Below are 18,040 nucleotides of genomic sequence, written 5' to 3'. Positions count from 1 at the left end.
TATGGACTCCGTCAACCATCTCCTGTCTTGGGGGCGAAGAACGGGAAACTAATCACTCATCAATCAAAACCACCACAAGTTATGCACTAAGGCGCCGCCACCCTTCAAGTTGCTGGTCGACATTTAACTGATAGGCATTGCGCCCTCTCCACTGCGCTTGCAAAATAAAGTCAAGCCTCGATTCTTTCTTTTGCACCCCTTGAAACACGCTGTTCAGAAGCATTTGTAATATAATCATCACCATCACTGCATCTGGAGAAGACCCTGTTTCCGTTTTAGCTTTGCGACGATCTTGCCATATGAGTATCCTTTTAAAACGTGCGTGCAGTGTGGTCAAGCACCCCATAACCCAAGGTGAGGGTTACCAATTCAAGCTGTGGCTACGCGGCCGCGAGGCCAACATGAAGCTGAATATCTGGCGGATTTGAACTATATAGTGCCGGCACGAGTCATCCACCAGCCTTTCAAGGTAGCCCATCGAATCATTCGGACATTGTTCTCATCTCTTGCAGTGATCGCTCACTATTGTACGAACTTTTCTTTCTAATTGTTCGACTGCTGATCACTTTGCGCAAGCAGGATAATGGCATGGCTCGTACCTGTAGGGATCTGGGCAGTATCAGAGTTGTTCGGTTTCGGTCGCGGTGACAGCGCTCCCAATCCAACTTATGCTGAAATCGAAGCCCGCCGGTGGGCTGAGAGAGAGCGGGATAGGGCCATTCGGGACCTTGACAGTATGAGGGTGGAGGTGGCGCAGCTCACGCAATCAATGCAATCAATGCAAAGTAGGACACTTCGGTTCCAGCAAGAGGCCATATCGGCTGCGGCAGCCGCGCAGCAGAAAAATCAGGAGCAAATGAGGGCTATGTTTGACGCCGTGAGAGCTGCAGATGCGGCCCATTTCGCTGCAGAAAGCGCTGCACGGGTTGCAACAGAGGAGTTCAAGAAGAAGGCCCAAGAAGCTGATGCGGAGAGGCAGCGCACCCAAGCTGCTTTCGAAAAAGCTCAGAGAGCGGCGGAAACTTCTAAGCTAGACGCCGAACGTCTTCAGAGAGCAGCCGAAGAAGAAAAGAAGAAAGCCGCGGAAGCCGTCGCAGAATCAGAGGCGGTAAGAAAGGTAGCTGAGAACAATGTTCGCGAAGCTGCAGCTGCCAAGGAAGACGCTGAAAAGCGGCTTAGAGACGGCATCCAGCCTGTATTAACGCCTACTCCTCAAGAAATTCTCGCTGCCCAAGCAAAAATTCAGTATCAGGAGAATTTATTCCATTTCGCTGTTGCTGGGAGGGCCGGTGGAGGGAAGTCATCACTCGTAAACGCATTCCGCGGTATGAGTAACCGCGCAGTTGGTTCCGCTCGGACAGGGGTCATAGAGACCACCTTGACGATGGGAAGGTATTCAGACCCTGACGAGCGGTGTCAACATGTCTGGTACGATCTTCCTGGAGCAGGGACAATTAGGATCCCGGATTGGCAATATTTCAACGCGCAAGGACTCTACGTCTTTGATTGCATTGTCGTCTTGTTCGACAATCGGTTCACCCAGACCGACATCGCTATTCTCCGCAATTGCAGGCGCTTCAAAATCCCCACTTACATCGTTCGTTCAAAAGCGGACCAACATATTTCAAATATCGTAAGGGAGATGGGATACGAGAGCGATGATGAAAACGCCGATCGGTCGCAACAGGCAACCTTGTACTTGGCTGCGAGAGAGCAACTCGTCAACGAAACTCGCCACAATGTGAAGGCAAATCTTGCGGAGGCGAATCTACCTGATCAAAAGGTTTATATCGTCTCTAGTAGCTGTCTACGAGCTGTGGCCAAAGGCAATCAGCCTTCAAAGGTCATCGACGAAATCCAACTGCTAAATGATCTATATACGGAAGCACAAGCTAGGCGAGTTCGTCAGTCAGGAGGGGTTTCCGCCTGAGGAACTAGTCCAGAGGAAGTAATCGGTTTGCTTTGAAAGTTTCGTGTTTCGAATTTGAATGGCAGAGGCATATTGCCTATGATTCAGATTCTCGTGCTCATCACATATTTGGATCTGGTGGTACAAATATGTAACTTGACAGTTCTGCTCTTTCTCGTTGCCGCTGCGCGAGCCGTATGCAGGTCCTGGCAGTGATGCATGTCCTCCTCGTTGATACAGACTCTACCATCTCCTCTGTCAATAGTATGGTGCTTTGATGTCCTCTACTTGCCTTTGACCTCCTCATCAGTGGAGGGAGCATTGAAAACAGGGCGGCCAAGTTAAGGAAGCTATACGACATCCTGGGATTCTGAGTATTCTCCTCCGAGTCGAGATTGCTTCCGCGAAGACCCGAGGCAGCACCTCCGAGCGGAGTGTCAATGACGGTCCGTCTCTGTTGCGATGAAGACAATCTTGGCGGTTCCGATTATTACCAGGTGCGCAGGGATGGGACAAAAAACGGAAAGCTGGCGGGCACGAGTTGTGAATGGGGTTACTAAGTAACTCACGCAACGCTTCAGAAGCTTCAAATTTTAGTCCGGAACCATGTGGCAGAAAATGTCCGATGAAGTAACCGAAACCACTACCTCTCACTACAACCGCTTATACCATATGGAGCACGTCGCTATGTAATCTCCTCATGTTCTCTTCCGACTGAATCTTTTCGATTCTCCCGGAAGGACCAACGACCACACGATATCGTCGCGTTCATCGTCGGAAATGCGGAACAAATGGCATCGTCACAAGTTGGAATGCAACACCTTCATTAATGTTGACCCCGATATGTAAGTTGCATCACGGTATCATAGAGGAAAGGATCAAACTTCGTCGGCAGGGTTCTTGTTTAACGGTTCATCGTACTGTTTGAATGATCACTATTAGCTTTGTCAACAAAGCATCAGTCACGATGGAAATACGGAGCAGAATAGGAGTACAAATTTGTACAGTAAGATACGACACGAGTTAGCGAGAGCGTGTGGATGGCATAAGTTCAAAGAAGTGTTATACGAGTGACAATACTACTGGATTCTGGGTACGGGTTTGAACAATACACACGTCATGAGCACGCACAAGTTTTCCCTTTGTTCTGTCGTTCGGTAGAACACGGAAACTTTTCATCAGAAGACGGGAGTCGGTCACATACTCCTCAAAGTTGCATACACAGATGAAAGTGATGGTGACCTTCTTAATGTCGAAACTGACCTTCAAGTTACGAACGGCACCCGAGCTCGGAGAAAGTGCTATCAAGATCGTCCTTGAACAAACGAGAAGAGGCATTCTCACAATCAGGTCCAATCGTGGAACCGGCATATCCTCCTGCACGAGTACTCCGAGTGGTGAAGCTGCATCGTTTTAAGCCACTTCAACTCGAGGGGCTTGCGACAAAGAATGTCTTACCGCTGGTCCTATTAGAACACATTCTCAGTTGTTTGAGGCCGCGAAATGAAGTTCACCAGCAGGTGACAATTGCCTATTACTGCAGCGTATTCCTTTACGGACCACAGATCGCAGGGGCAGACCATTAGCAAGTCAGCCATAGACTCGGACATCGCAACCCCACCCTCTGCATGGCTAATGCCCACGTGGCACGTGGCACGTCGTACTGTCGCGAAGCCGTGGACACGCGGCCGTGGCAGCATTCAATTACCTCGAGACTGAATTGAAAAAATTACTTGATACATCCTTAAGAGCCTATCTGCGCTGAGAGGAATGTGCGGAACCAGTAGCAGCCCTTCAAGTTGATAGAGGTGCGGAGAAACGGTGGAAGATTCGTAGCAGGGTGACGAGAATTTACCACAACGCACAAGCGGCGTAGCCGGCGCAGAAAAGCTTTAGTGTTACGTAAAACGCAATTAGGTGTGAATTGTCAGTGTGCAGTGACCTTAGCAAACAACGTAATGAGCAAGTTCAAGTATCCAATAATACAGGAAATACACCAGGTACTACCTACTCTGTCTATATGAGTTCTATGATGTCTGAATCATGACTTCGCATTACTAGGACTAGCAATGCCTACGCTGTCACCAAACCCAATTTGCCTCGTTCTAAGACAGCTTTGAAACCAAGGTGTTCCTCCGCGGCAAAATACTCCGTAGGGTTGTACATCGTATGAATGGGCTTTCGCGCGTTGATCTCACTCAAAACGGTCTTGGCTTCTTCATCGGTATTTCCGAGCAAACGATCAATGTCGTCCTCTATCATGATTGGGGCGTCTGGGGAGGTTAGAGTAGGATCCAATCTATTGCATTTAGTATGGGATAATTTGGTAAAGTAAACGACGAACGCTTACCTAGATTTGACTGCAGAGTGCATCTCTGGATCAGTCGGTGCAAAGATGTGACGACAGAAGTCCATAGTTTTCTATCAGGCGAGTTGAGGATGACGTGGAGATTAATCACATAATTTAGGGAGTACCTGGAGTTCATCTTCTGTTAAAGTCTTACCAACATCTGCTGTTCCTTGTATCACTGCACTCGGGTGATCAGTTTTGGCAGTGATAGAAGAAAACTTCGATTCTCACCCGGTCTGAGGATATCAAAGGCTTTGTCAAAATTGTCCTCATCCACATCGCTCATGACTGGCATGGCCTGACTCCGAATCTGTTTATAGGTCCCAAGGACGACGAGAAGGAACCTATATCATTCATCACATTGATTGTTATCGCTCTAGTGACTGAGTTCACATGCCTCGTGTAAGAGCTGCCAACCTTTGAGGTGTGCCAACGTTGGGCATCCTCTTCGCTGGTTAGTCCTCGAATCGACGCAGCAATTGTAAGAGCAGCCGAAAGTCCTCCTGTGAAAGCCAAATGGACTCCAGATGAGAAGAATGGGTCGATGAATGCTTGCAAACTGTCAATTGCGAGTATCATAAAAAAGCAAGTGATATACCTCCAGAATCCCCCGCCACGCGGAAATGATTCCCAGCATAGGAGGAAGCAGAGTAGCTGAAGTCGCTCGCAGATTTCACAGCTTCCGGTGTGCCATCGTTTCGGAGAGTGCCCTTTCCGATCAATTCGATGGCTCCAGGAGCTCTCCTTAATTCTTCCTTATAATGAGCCAGGAGATTTGAGCCAGATCCTCCTGATGCCGCACGGGAAGCCTTCTTCTTGCGGTTGCTTGACTCTTGATCAATCACGATTCCCACAGATGTGGATCCATCGTGAAGAGGGATGAACCAAGCCCATCCAGACTCGTCTGTGAAAATTAGGCTTAGCTTGACGATTTCGACTTGCTTTCATACCTTCAAGTGCTTCAATCCAGACAGCATTGTCGCGAGTAGTACCCGGCATGTAAGAGTTAGTTCCATCCCAGTATCCCCAGCATGCAACGTTGTTGAGGGCTTGATTATAGCGTCTGTTCTTGAGGTACTTTGTGGACATGATCCCATTCCTGCCTGACGCATCGACTAGATAGTCGAAAGAGATACGGCCCTCTATTCCGGTGCTGGTGTTTTTCCAGTTGGCTGAAACAGGTCTGTCACCCTCGAACTGAAGTTCAGTGACCCTTGTGTTGTCGAATACGATCGCGCCACATTTTGAAGCATGGCGCAATAACAAATCGTCAAATTCTGATCGAATCTGCAAAATGGTCAAAATGGTGAGGCAGTAAGCATATCTTCAAAATAGTACGGACCACGTTCCAACACCCATTGGCTGGGTTCATTGCTATAAAATCCGTATCTGGAGCAAATGATCAATATTGTTGCAACAACGTGTAATGGCGAGTGGGGCTCACAGCCTTCCCGCTTGTACTGGTTCAGCTTGACTGCAGCACCAGGCTATGAAACGAGGGGGTCACCGTTTAATGTACTCTGACGCAGTGAAGACTATTCCACACCTTAACTGTGAACCCGTGGTTCATGACCAATTCCTCCGCACCAATAAATGCCAAGAAACGGCGGACCGACGGGAGCAAGCTCTCGCCGATGTGATAACTAGCACAATCGTATATTGGTGACTGCATATACGGACGGTATACATCATATGGACTGACCGAGGGAACTTCGCAGCTTCGAGAAGAGTAACTTCAAAACCTTCTCGAGCCAAAGCCGCAGCAGCGTAACTTCCGGCGGGTCCGCCACCAACAACAAGTATTTGAGTCGAGGTTGGCTAGCTTGTTTTTCAGCCTTCATAGTAAAAGAACGGATATCAGCCACTCACAACTGGTTGAATGGCCATTTCTGCGAAAGAGGTTGTATGAAAGAGATAGGTTGTAGGCTTAGGTTTCGAACAATGAACACTGGTAAAACTGAGCTTTAGAGGGGAAGATTGACCGACTAGTTAGGAATATCTGCTGGGATAAAATACTGAATTTTCGATGGCGGAGGCGAGTTCGCGTTACCGATAGCCTGACTTAACCTTGCATCAAAAACAATCGGGACAAATGAGCGAAGGGGCGACTAAACGGATCATGAGGAACCAACATTTCTATCCGCAGCATTACCATCGGAACATGAGATTGACCCTATCCAAGACCTCAGCGGGAGGCTGGGTAAATAATCTGCAGCTACCGAGGGACTGGAGGCGACTGGTCCTAAAAGTTTCAGCTAGTGAACCCAGCAACTCCTTATCGCAGCGCTAGAGCACCAAAAGAAAATTGGAACACCGCCCGAGAGGAGATGAATGCACCATGTCCTTGCTCCGGGAAGTTGGGTCCGGCTCATCGAATTGAAACACTTCTCGAAGCCTCATAATCTTTTTGCTGCTCTGTCAAAATTGTTATGACAGCTGCGAAGATCCAAGGCTGTTAGGGACGGGCCACAGGCGGGAATTTAAACGCTGTTATCAAGACCTTCATAGGGGGCTTGCGTCGAACCTACAGCCGCATGCCTTGTTTTGATTCTGACATCCTGCAGCCGAGGCGAACGATACTTTTCAGTGAATATATCCGACGTCCCGTCACAACTTACAAACTCATACACAGCTCCGATGTCAGCATTCCCCCATGATCCCCCATGATCCCACTATCACCAGGCACAAGAGCAGCTGTGTTGAAGGAGCTAGGTAAAGCACCGCGGGTTTCAAGAACGGCCCATCGTTACCATAACTAGCGTTTCAGGCATAGCGCGATCCTGTTGACGGAGACTACCCGAGGAAAGAGTCAGAATACCATCCCTGTTATTCGGAACAAATTCTTCAGTGTTCTAATTTTCCTTAATAGTAGTGAAGTACCTTTGAGCTATCGCCGTTCAACGTACGCGCCGGTATACAGCAATTTAATAACCCCAGTCGCACAATTATGAACAAATTTAGAGGACTTGGGGAAGTCTACGCTGTCTGTTGTACAAAAGATGTTAGCCTCTTCTTCGCCGTCAATGTTTAAACTTTCGACTAGTATTAGTCAGCTGTGAACATGTCAGAAACCTAGAAAATCTTGAAAATTTTCACACAACTTCAATACCAAGTACGTACCCAAGTAGTATCAGTCACTTGTGAATATGTCAGAAATGTGAGTCTTGGATTTGCTGGCATGTATGCAGCAGATTCTTTCCGCTAAGATCTGTTTGCAAGTAGTTGTGGTAACGGTGTCACTGGTAAAATTGTAGTACGGCGGAGTTTCAATTCTCCGTTGGTCTCTAGACTTGAATCAAGCTTAATCTTCAACGCTCCAACTTCGGTTCACTCGGCCTTGATTGAGCCGACATCAAGGACTAATGCTTACAGTCTACCTGTTCACCAGGCTATGCGGTCTTGGACGTGGACAGCATCTCATCATCCTTACGTCACCACCATGAAATAATCTGTGTCCTGAGTCGTAGGATATATTATTCCCAAGCCCATCTTTATCTACATCTTTCGAACCCCAACATAGTCTGGGCCACCCTGATTCATCAGCCAGCATCGTAACCGCCCTGCTCATTGCTCGCGCTCGAGGTTGATGCGTTAGAGCTGCATCAGAAGGCTGTTTATTCAGCGCGTACGTTACTCTCGTACATTTCTCCGGATATCCCGACGTTACTCGGAAAGCATTTGTCCGGAATCTTCGGATTGTGCCAGATCCACCCCGATCGGCTCACGAACGAAGACGTCGTGATATACCTTTTCATTTAAGAATTTTCGGCGGCTAATTTTCTTTGGCGGCGTTCTTCCAGACTCACATCTTAACATCTTGCAGGCGCAGCTGTGCTGTCCTCCGGTGGCACGAAAATAAATGGCGTACTAGGAGAACAGAACTGGGAGCGATACAATGCTGCAGGTGAATGGGTGTGATGTGTTGAAGCGGAAAAACCTCAACTAACGAACCGGTTTGCTATACAGTCGTAGCAGCACTCAACGCACCAGCCCCCGACTCTCCCCGACCCGCTCAGCACGGAGAGCGCGTGTTGTAGCGAACTCAAAGCGCCAAAATAATTCTACCATGCATGTCAATTATCTCCGAGCCTAGAATATACTTGAAATTTTAGAACTTCAGCTTTATCCTGATTGGCATCCTGTGCACCGTCAATACGCCAGACTATTCCATAGTACATCTATTGATCCGAGGAATCGGTAAGTTCACATGCACATCGCAGGGAACCATATTCTTAATGCATATATCATATTCAGCGTTCCGTGCGCTGACTAACTTGAAACTTGAAACACGTACTACGGCGTGTGAATCATGTTCTCCGCGGAACAGTGTCTTCGCTACTCAAGGCCTTACTCATCGTTCTCAGAGCCAGATCACAGTCCGGGTCTGCCTCAGGGAAGTGCAGGGAAGTGATAGCTCAGGTATTCTGATGGAGTGAGTCTTGTATGATAGGCTATATGTATATCAACTTACTCGGCCAAAGATGATTATGCTCGACTTCCGAGTCAGCTTCGGGAAACCGGATGGACTGCGCAATATTCATTTCCGTTCGCGCAAGACTGTCTCTTTGGAGCAACACGGGAGAGTGGTCATGAAGTCCGCTGTCTCCTTGTGGAAGTTCTCGTCCTGCTTGTTATCCCCGTTGATAATGGCGCGTTCGTCTGCCAATCATAATATTGTATTGTCATCCGCCGATGTGCGACTGTGGGTGTGTTTCTAGGTGATTGTCTTGGTCATAATGCTGTCGCGCCTTCTTCAAGTGTTCTTGCTGGCTTGTGAATTCTTGATAGATGTGTCAGATCCCAAGTGCGGTGATTCACACATACTTAAATGACCACCGTAAGTGCGGTGTGATCACGTACTTACGGTTCCGTACAACGGCGTCACCTGTCCCAGTCGACAGATAGCGGTCGAAACCAAACCTCAAATGCTTTCTACAGAACTTCAGGCTACCCGAGACTCGGACAATGAAGAATCAAAGGTCCCTGATGTTGAATCATCAGTCTCCAAGGACTCCGTCCTTCCTTCACGTTCTGATGAATTTCCTGAAGGCGGTCTTGCAGCTTGGTCCACTGCCTTTGGGTCGTAAGAAGACTCGATTTTGCAAAACACGGCAAGCTGACTCTTACTTGATTTGTTTAGGTTTCTTATATTGTTCTGCGGTTGGGGGTGAGTATTTCACTCTACTATTGGTGAAGAATGGCTCTCTGAAGGTTACAAGTTACACCACCTCCTTTGGTGTATACCAAGGTATTGCCGCATATGAAAGTGAGGATGTGACTTTATTTACACGACTTGCCTTCCAGACTTCTATACTCAGCATTACCTCACAAATAAGACACAATTTGCTATTTCGTGAGTTGTCCTAGCTCCTCTATTGTTAGTATTATCGAGTTCTTTCGCAGATCCATTGGGAGCTTCAATGCATTTTTAGGCACCGCTGTGAGCATTGTAGCAGGTTCACTGTATGACCGAGGTTATTTGTGGGTATATATATAAGTGTGTCGGAGACGATACTCAGCAGGCTAAACTAGTTATAATCTTGTCATCATCGGATCATTTTTACAGGGCTTTTCTATCTTCATGCTATCATTTGCGAAGCCTAATCAGTACTACCAGGTAACATCCTTCGGCTTTCTGACGTTTTTGTTTTCTGACACTATATAGATATTCCTTACTCAAGGCTTATGCTCTGGTGTCGCGTTGGGGCTCCTGTACGTCCCGAGTCTGGCTGTCGTCTCTCATTACTTCAAACGGAAACGCACGCTGGTGATGACGCTCGTTATTCCGGGTTCATCGCTGGGTGCAATCATTCATCCGATTATGCTTAATAACCTCCTGAATGGGCAGCTCGGTTTTGCCAATACCGTACGTGCAAGTGCAGGGATGGTCAGCACGCTGCTTTTAATTGCATGCTTGTGCATGCGAACCCGCCTTGATCCACCGACGACACCAGTGAATTACATTGCAGCAGCTAAAAAATGTCTTCATGATGTCCCGTTTATTTTCGCTCTGGCAGGGTAAGTCAAAGTCTCTCTCGAATTTGTCCAACTGACTAATTTGTATGCAGGTCCTTTCTTGTCCAGATTGGCTTCTACTACCCTTTATTCTTTCTTCAACTCGACTCTGTCAAGCACGGTGTCAGCATCGACTTTTCGTTTTACTCTGTAGGATCTAGCATTATGCAAAAAGTGGTTCTCCTGCTGATACGTTCACTAGCTCGTGATTTTAAATGTGTCCAGCTGTGTGGGACGAGTTACATCAGGGTACATTGCAGCGTATACAGGAGTCCCAAACTTAACCGTGATTTCGGCAATTATGTGCGGATCGGTGATTTTGGGCACTATTGGATTAAGTAGCCTGACCAGCGTCGTTATTCTCGGTGTACTTTACGGCTATTCTTCGGGTGTGTGTGAGTAGTTTTCCGTTTCACTATATAGTTGAAGGTGTGTTGATCGACCATACAGATAACGCAATGGTAGGTCCACTCGTGGCTGTCTTAACGCCCGACCCTTCTGAGCTTGGGTGAGTGATAAATCAAACTTGATCTGCGCAAACCATCTGATCTGGCCACAGCGGATGGATGGGCATTTGCTTCTTCGTTGGTGGTGAGTAGGATCAGATTCACTTATGGATTCTATTGAATTTAATTTGCATACGTTCGCTACAGGATTTGGAAGTTTGATTGGTAGGTGTACTCGTGATATTTCTTGTTTCAACCTCTGACTGTTTATCTAGGAACCCCCATATCCGGTGTTTTGCTTACATCAAATTATACTTGGTGGAAACCCGCTCTGTTCTCTGGGGTGAGTTGACTATGGTTCCTGTTTTCTTGTTCCATTGACTCGGATTATTTGGCTAACAGCTCGCCGCACTGGCTGGTGCCCTGATGTATAGCTTCATGGGTTTCATTTGCATCAGAAGAAATAAGTTCTAAGTGAGCGGCTTATCGTCGAACACGGACCAATACTAGTAATCCACGGGAATCATCAAAGCATGATAATACAGGGCTTGTCTAGGCTTGTCTTGATAGAAGTTGGGGCACGGGCACGAAGCCAAAGGGCACGTTGATATAGGATAGAAGTGATTGCCGCTGCGCGGCTTGTTGTGTCACCAGAATTATTCTACTTTGATTTTACAAGGATTCCCCTTCGTCCAGCTGCGAGAATTCAATGAAAGAAATTTTGTAAACAGGTGCCATCTCATGACTTCGATTCAACACATAATGATGATGATGATGATCCAGGAAATAAGATCATCAATTGTCATATATGATATAGGCTACTTATGCGACACTGTAACACGCATTATTTTACAGGGATGTAGCCTGACAGGATGTTGGCATAGTGATGCACGCGGTGGCAAGCGTTCAACAAAAATACAATTGCTTCATAGTGTTGCTGACAGTACAGAAACAAATACCTTTCTTCGTCCTCTCTAGGGGAGACTATGACAATACTAGTACAGGATGACTGTCAAATGATCACAGTTCAAACGAGTTCCCACTCTTCCCCATTTTCCGTGTAGAGAAGTTCCTTCACACTCTGAGACAGGGTAGCCCCCACGGTGAAGTTGCCCAAAAGGGCACTGAACGTCAAACCTGACTGAGGGGCAGGTGAAAGAATTACTTGACCAGTGGCAGTGTCGACATGAATGAACATATTGACGTCGGTCAATGTGATGGCGATCTTGTCAGAGCCAATTATGACAGTCCCTGCAGTACCACTGTCAGTGCGACTAATGGTGAAGCGAGTGCGTTCAGTGCGCGACACATAGACCGCGTTCGTTGCATTAGACGATTTGGGAAAGTACCAATAGTCGTGGGGAGCGACCTTAGAACGGATGAAGAAACTTGGTAGGGCTGCTATCAGCAAAATGTAAAACGTCCTGCAAGGAACTAACTCACAAGTTCCCGCTAATATGGTCTGCAAAGTGATCAAGCGGGGGGATAATGCTCGACCCGCGACCACCCATCAGTGAATTGATGAGTCCTCGATATTGTAGCCGTGGGAAGTATAGCACGATGTAATTCTGCTGCCGCCAAATATTAGCTTATATACTGCGAGCAATTTGAATTGCACATATATACTCATGTATGCTTGTAAATCCAGCTTAACATGAATGATTTATAACAATCCTGGGACATTCCGCCTTTGCAGCCAATGAGTAGTGGTAGTATACCTGAGCCAATTGTTTTGAGCTTCGACATCTTACCTGATCTTGTTTTTTAATTACAATGTTATTTAAGGCCTTTTGATGGAAAGAGCCTCGGGCATTTGTCGACAAATATAAAATACCATTAGATTTAGTCACAAAGCTATGACATTCCTCCTTTTCAGATAATGAGGGGTGGTAGTAGACTTATCCCAATTATTTCGTGCATTGTCGTTTGGCCCTATTTATTTATCCCATTACAATGCTATTCAAGCCCTTCTCGTGAGAAGATACCTTTAGCGGACAACTTTCGAAACTGGCTGTACCGCTTCCAGCGGCCTCCGCTTTCAATAAGACTACATTAAGTATTTTCAAAACAATGCTTTACATGTTTCTGATTGCTGCTTATTGCAAATGTGAAAGTACAGCGGCGCTCTACAAGGCATCAGCGGGATCGATTGTGCTACAGCGCTGGAAATATCCTAAGTCCAACATTTGTATATGTTTGTTCATGTGACGGTGCGCTCACAAAAGTTCAACTTGAACTTTTCTTCCCGCTCTCACTCGCTCTCACTCATCGCTACTCTCGCTTGCCACTTTGGCTGACGATGATGGTGCGATGACAACGACGATGACCCGACAGCAACAACCCAACAACATCAACACGACGACGACGATACAACGACAATGACGACGACGACGACGACGACACGACGACGACGATACAACGACAATGACGACGACGACACGACGACGACGACACGACGACGACGACACGATGACGACGACACAACGACGACGACGACACAACGACGACAACAATGACGACGACAACAATGACGACGACAATGACGATGACGACGCGACGCGATGCGACGACAATGACGATATGACGACGACGACGCGACGCAATGCGACGACAACGACACGATGCGACGACGACGTGATGCGACAATGACGAGACGACAACGACGACGCGATGCGACGAGATGACGATGACACGACAACGACGCGACGACATGATGCGACAAGACAACAATGACGATGACACAACGACGACACAACAACATATCTCTCACTCGCTCTCATCTATAATAGATAGATAGATGTTTGCTGTTTATGTCAGATTTAAAATTTAATGGAATTTGCTTGATATCATTTAATTGAATTGGAAAAGCTGCCTGAAAATAATGTGCTAGTATTGTCGTGAATTGAGATCCTATTTACGAAAATTTGAAAGGGATTAAAATAATTAGACAGATTGCCAAATCGTCAAATTCTTGCAGATTTGTGCAAGTTGGATCGCATTTCATCCAATTTGAGAAGGAGGTTTTTCCTGAGTAGCTTTGACATCGGAAGCAGATATAAGAAAATGAAAAACGCTTCTTTCCTCTACAAGGTCAAACATGATAATGTAATGACCGATGGCAGAATTATGCTGATGTGTGTGATTGTGTACTATATATTGTGATATATGGCTTTCTACTTTCTTCACCGGTTCACTGATGCCAAGTCGTTCAGCAAAGTGAAAAACACCTTGCCAAGGAATTGGGTCGCAACCCCATTCGTGGTGAGGGAGTTAACGGCATTGGCCAGGTTCACGTTATGGGTGTAGAACTGGGCATTGACACGCTGAACACTGTTCACGAAGCTAGAGACAGTGGAAGTGGACACGGCACGCCACCACTCATCGGCAACTGCGCGGCTAGCGAAGATGATCACATATCGATAGGTCGAGTTGTCTGTGACCTGAATGGCAATTTAGCACGACATTGCACGCGTTGAGGAATGAATTGAATCTCAGACGTACCTGTTTTACATATGCATAGAAAACCATGATTGTGTGTTCAATAGGAGTGATGATTTGTTGGTTGTGATTGAATTGAAGTGAGTCGTGTGAACACTGTACATTATATAGGGTTGTCTCGATTGAAAGGGGGTGGTGGGTATAAAGAAAAACCGTCGGACCGAGTGAGAGTTCAGGTCCGGTGCAAGGTATGACGAACTTGACATCATGGCAAGCTAGCCATTCCGGCGGGCTGCATTACCCGGCACCTGAATGAACGTAATGCGCAGAGTTAGCAACCTCATACGATACACAGCAAGACAGTTGGATGCACCTGGGGTTAACCTACAATAGTTGTAAATAGGATAATTGTTGTTAATAGTTTGTTTATCGGTACGTTGAGTACCAGCTTACCTAATCCATCAGGAAAATCACGGATGTCTTAATCGGACTTTTTTGACTTTTTAAGGGACCTTAAGGAAAAAAGAGCAAGAGCGCCACAAGACGCGCTAAGGCCACGCCTTGTCTTGTAGCGACTTAAACACAATTGAATCGACTTATCACACACGATTTAAGGCATGAAAACTCGATAAATTCCATTGCAAGTAGCTGTAAAATGCGTCATAGAATCACTAAAAAGTGTGCAAAAGGGTGATTAAGTCAAAAAGTGAGCGAGACACACAAAGCATTAAGAGCATTAAAGGGCAGCTCATGAGTGCTAAGAGGTGACAAAAGACCAGAAAACCAGGATAAAATGCATTAGTGAGGAGCAAAGAAATGGTTCCAAATGGTGAAAAGTGCAGGTGGAGGGCACAAGGATTGAAAAGCTGCATGAAGGAGATGTTGACCAGAGGCGTGAGGCTCACATATCTGTAGATAGTACAAAATGTACTAGTCAAAACCTGGGAATGGCGAAAGACACTAACTTACCAAACATCCGCATGATCATCCTCATCCTCGAATGAGTCATTGCTGGTGTACTTATCGAAGCCGGGTTTCTTCAGAAGCTTCCATGCCATTGAGACAGTGAGCTCTGTTGCTGCCTCCCCCTTCTTAGCTGCCACACATATAAATGTGTCAGTCTTGGATTTCCACTTGGCAATTGAAAATGGATGCTCTGAGACCGTCTCCTTGCCTGTAGCTTTGTTGAGGGTCTTTGGTGTCTTGAGATGAGCTCTCCGTGCAGTAATCGGTAACCCCAAGTGATCCTCATGGTCGATAGTAACAGTATTATCAGCGAGAAGAGAGAAAGTGTGTTCAAGCTACAAATACAGAAATTAGTAGGTGAAAATCCACTTAGGATTGACTTACCGAAACAGCACACAACCCCAATGCCCTGAAAAAACCATGTTTAATTAAGTTGCGAGTGTTGAGAACAGGGACGTCAGCATGTCCTAGAATTCGAGACAGATGCGCCGTCGCAAGAAGTTCCTGCACAAACACAGAGCGAAATGTTTCTGTCTTGTCAATGTTGTCAGGGTTAGGGTATAGGAAGCCGTAGTTGACAAGGAGGAGTTCTGCGAGTTCTGCTGGAGCTGAATCTTGATTGGAGGCACAAAAATCAATTGCAATAGCAAGCACTGTAGACCTGAAGTTGCTACGCCATTCACCAACACATTGTGTGACCTGTAATATATCAGTAGTGTCCCCCAAATAAAGTGGTAACATGGACAACACCAAAAACAGACCCAGACGTGGTGACGTTGTAGCGAATATCTGGATAGACGACCTTGAAAATTTCTTTGCACGCCATGAGCAACTTAGCATCAGCAATAACCCAGAGTTCCTCTTGTGCGCCGAGCCACAGAAAGACTGTCGGTAAAAAGACTCGAACCCATTTTCCATCCTCATGACAGCCTGATGGGAGGTCTGTGTTCAAATATGATGAACGCGCCTTCGATACTGGTTCTACCCAGGTGCCAGGCAACACAGTTGACGTTCCCTTGGATTTGATGTTGCCCTGTTTGGTATTTTTCTCGAGTTTCACCTTCTTTGAGGGAGGAGCAGGAGCCTTGCAAGTGGTGGTAGTCACTGACGTCTGAAACTGAAGTTAGTAGCGAAAAAATAAAAGAAATCACGGAGGGAGATACAGAAGTTGTAGTGCGTATAGCTTTAGCACTGTTCTGAACCACTGGCTCGGGCTTGATATCAGCATCCAATCTGTCACTCGGGCCATCAACCTCCATAAGGTCATCGTCCGTGTCCAAAAACTCAGAGATCTCACTCTCAGAGAACTCAATGACCTCAGCAAGCTTCTTCCTCTTTGTGCTGGATATGGCTTGGGGTTGCGTTGAAGGTGGTGGCATCAAGGCACGGTTCTTCAAGCAGGGTTGAGTGCTGGATGGTGGTTCGAGGTCATGATCAGTGCTAGTAGATACAATACTGATGGTAGACTAGATTCAAATCAGCCTGAGAGGCGCAAACTTGCAAATCACAATTAAAAAAATTCACTCACCATCACTGGTTGTTTACCCTGACTCTTTGTCATAACTGCTGCTGCCTCCCGTTCGAGTGTTTCATCCAAGTCCTCATCTCCAAAAGCTCCATGAATGAACTGATATGGAAACAGGCAATAGCAAAAAAGCTAGCACATGCAGGATGTGAGCAGAGAAAAACGGCGGCATTCAAATTATGAGCTCACCTCGCGAAGTAACTAACATGAGTTTGCATCAACACCGTGAAACAGTCTTCAGTAATACCTCTTGTTGAGCGTTGTCGCAGTTCACGGAAGTGCTTTACAGCAATCCAGACTGCAAGACACAGTGTAAGGACCTCCCATAAAGTGCTGAGTATCCAAGTCATGGCACTCAGAAATATGTAATCTCCCGAAAAGCTAATCATGCACTGATAGCCGGCGGTTGAGTGGCAGTGGTAAGCGATTCTTGCTCAGAATTTGATTTCGGGGGAACCCTTGTCCTCCAGTTTTGAATGCGACCACCTAGAGCAGATTTTGTTCTAGACGCCCAGATGAAATTGAGAAAATATAGAGTAGATTCAGTAAGCATAAACATGGCAGTTTAAGGAAAACACGCACTCGGAGTTGCCTTTCTTGTTGTTTGCACGCGCATCGTTGACATCTGCATCAATGTGGAACCTAACACCTGAGATCGCCGCCTTAAGTGTTTGCTTCTTTGACTTCTGCTTTGTACTGCCTGGAATTTCAATATTGCTACCACCCAATGACTCATCTTCATCAAAAATCTGATCCTTCACATTTGATGTCTCACCATGACCATCCATATTGTCGGCATACTGGCGACCTGCCTTAGAAAAAGGTTCCTCTGATTGGCTGGCATGTGGCTGGTGACCCTTTGGAACCGGTCGCAGTCTGACTGTCTTGGGCTTATCAGCAGCTTGAGCCTGTGTAGCCTCTATCTGGACCTGCATTTCTGCTAGTCTGGTGAGCCCTGCTAGTGCATCCGCTTCCTTTTCTGCCCTGGCTGCTGCCAAGCAGTCATCGTCTGCTTGTTTTTCGGCTTTGGTGCATCATTTCCGTTGTGCGTCAAGAACAATCTGACCTGGATGGGTGGTAGCATTTTTAGCACATGTGCGACGAGGAGCCATGACAAGCGGTAGCTCAATGAAAAGAAGGGCGGGACCAGGATGCACAGGCCGAGTTGTACTAGTGTGTGAGTGGTAGAAAGGAAAATAACTGCACGGAATGAAAAGAAATTTGTAAGTGGCACCCTGTTTTGTCCGGGATGCATGAACCCTTAGCGCTAAGCGCTTATTTGAACCTTAGTCTTTGAACATCTCAGCTTCACTCCAGGCTACCGCATCCTCCCCACACCAAAAATCCACTACGTCAATCCTCCCCACGCCGAACATCCATTACATCCTCCC

At 46.7% G+C, this 18,040-nt stretch overlaps 6 protein-coding genes across 6 annotated transcripts; 2 read left to right on the top strand and 4 right to left on the bottom strand.

The window, feature by feature from the left end:
* Positions 1-439: 439 nt before the first annotated feature.
* F5891DRAFT_262580 (interferon-inducible GTPase-domain-containing protein) lies at positions 440-1,980 on the top strand. Its single transcript, XM_041371124.1, has 2 exons — positions 440-527; positions 580-1,980. The coding sequence occupies exon 2, from the start codon at positions 584-586 to the stop codon at positions 1,928-1,930; it is 1,347 nt and encodes a 448-aa protein (XP_041226654.1). The 5' UTR covers positions 440-527; positions 580-583; the 3' UTR covers positions 1,931-1,980.
* A 2,002-nt stretch (positions 1,981-3,982) lies between these two features.
* On the bottom strand, positions 3,983-6,146 carry F5891DRAFT_1128180 (putative halogenase; the record flags this gene model as incomplete). Its single annotated transcript, XM_041364252.1, has 12 exons — positions 3,983-4,208; positions 4,260-4,330; positions 4,385-4,437; positions 4,491-4,603; positions 4,657-4,810; positions 4,858-5,163; positions 5,210-5,546; positions 5,602-5,648; positions 5,704-5,746; positions 5,806-5,902; positions 5,962-6,077; positions 6,129-6,146. The coding sequence occupies 12 exons, from the start codon at positions 6,144-6,146 to the stop codon at positions 3,983-3,985; spliced, it is 1,581 nt and encodes a 526-aa protein (XP_041226653.1).
* Positions 6,147-9,081: 2,935 nt separating this feature from the next.
* On the top strand, positions 9,082-11,194 carry F5891DRAFT_1223641 (major facilitator superfamily domain-containing protein; the record flags this gene model as incomplete). The annotated part of the gene is made up of 14 exons (XM_041369461.1): positions 9,082-9,342; positions 9,400-9,426; positions 9,479-9,507; positions 9,564-9,612; positions 9,663-9,740; positions 9,792-9,876; positions 9,925-10,277; positions 10,328-10,424; positions 10,477-10,669; positions 10,725-10,782; positions 10,834-10,865; positions 10,928-10,945; positions 10,996-11,063; positions 11,123-11,194. The coding sequence occupies exons 1-14, from the start codon at positions 9,185-9,187 to the stop codon at positions 11,192-11,194; spliced, it is 1,317 nt and encodes a 438-aa protein (XP_041226652.1). The 5' UTR covers positions 9,082-9,184.
* A 426-nt stretch (positions 11,195-11,620) lies between these two features.
* Positions 11,621-12,231, bottom strand: F5891DRAFT_1277800 (uncharacterized protein; the record flags this gene model as incomplete). Its single annotated transcript, XM_041370286.1, has 2 exons — positions 11,621-12,108; positions 12,164-12,231. 2 exons carry the CDS (start codon positions 12,229-12,231, stop codon positions 11,748-11,750), a joined length of 429 nt encoding a protein of 142 aa, XP_041226651.1. The 3' UTR covers positions 11,621-11,747.
* Positions 12,232-13,902: 1,671 nt separating this feature from the next.
* F5891DRAFT_1187772 (uncharacterized protein) lies at positions 13,903-14,248 on the bottom strand (the record flags this gene model as incomplete). The annotated part of the gene is made up of 2 exons (XM_041366899.1): positions 13,903-14,160; positions 14,222-14,248. The coding sequence occupies 2 exons, from the start codon at positions 14,246-14,248 to the stop codon at positions 13,903-13,905; spliced, it is 285 nt and encodes a 94-aa protein (XP_041226650.1).
* Positions 14,249-14,956: 708 nt separating this feature from the next.
* Positions 14,957-17,761, bottom strand: F5891DRAFT_1187771 (uncharacterized protein; the record flags this gene model as incomplete). Its single annotated transcript, XM_041366898.1, has 10 exons — positions 14,957-15,067; positions 15,133-15,459; positions 15,509-15,823; positions 15,870-16,235; positions 16,288-16,590; positions 16,653-16,781; positions 16,839-16,850; positions 16,897-16,930; positions 17,232-17,673; positions 17,716-17,761. The coding sequence occupies 10 exons, from the start codon at positions 17,759-17,761 to the stop codon at positions 14,957-14,959; spliced, it is 2,085 nt and encodes a 694-aa protein (XP_041226649.1).
* Between the last annotated feature and the right edge of the window lie 279 nt (positions 17,762-18,040).

The sequence above is a fragment of the Suillus fuscotomentosus genome, assembly GCF_016647785.1.
Source record: "Suillus fuscotomentosus strain FC203 chromosome Unknown F5891scaffold_23, whole genome shotgun sequence".
Taxonomy (NCBI): Eukaryota; Fungi; Basidiomycota; class Agaricomycetes; order Boletales; family Suillaceae; genus Suillus; species Suillus fuscotomentosus.
The sequence above is the reverse complement of the archived record's forward strand: the minus strand, read 5'-3'. Positions and strand labels throughout refer to the sequence as shown.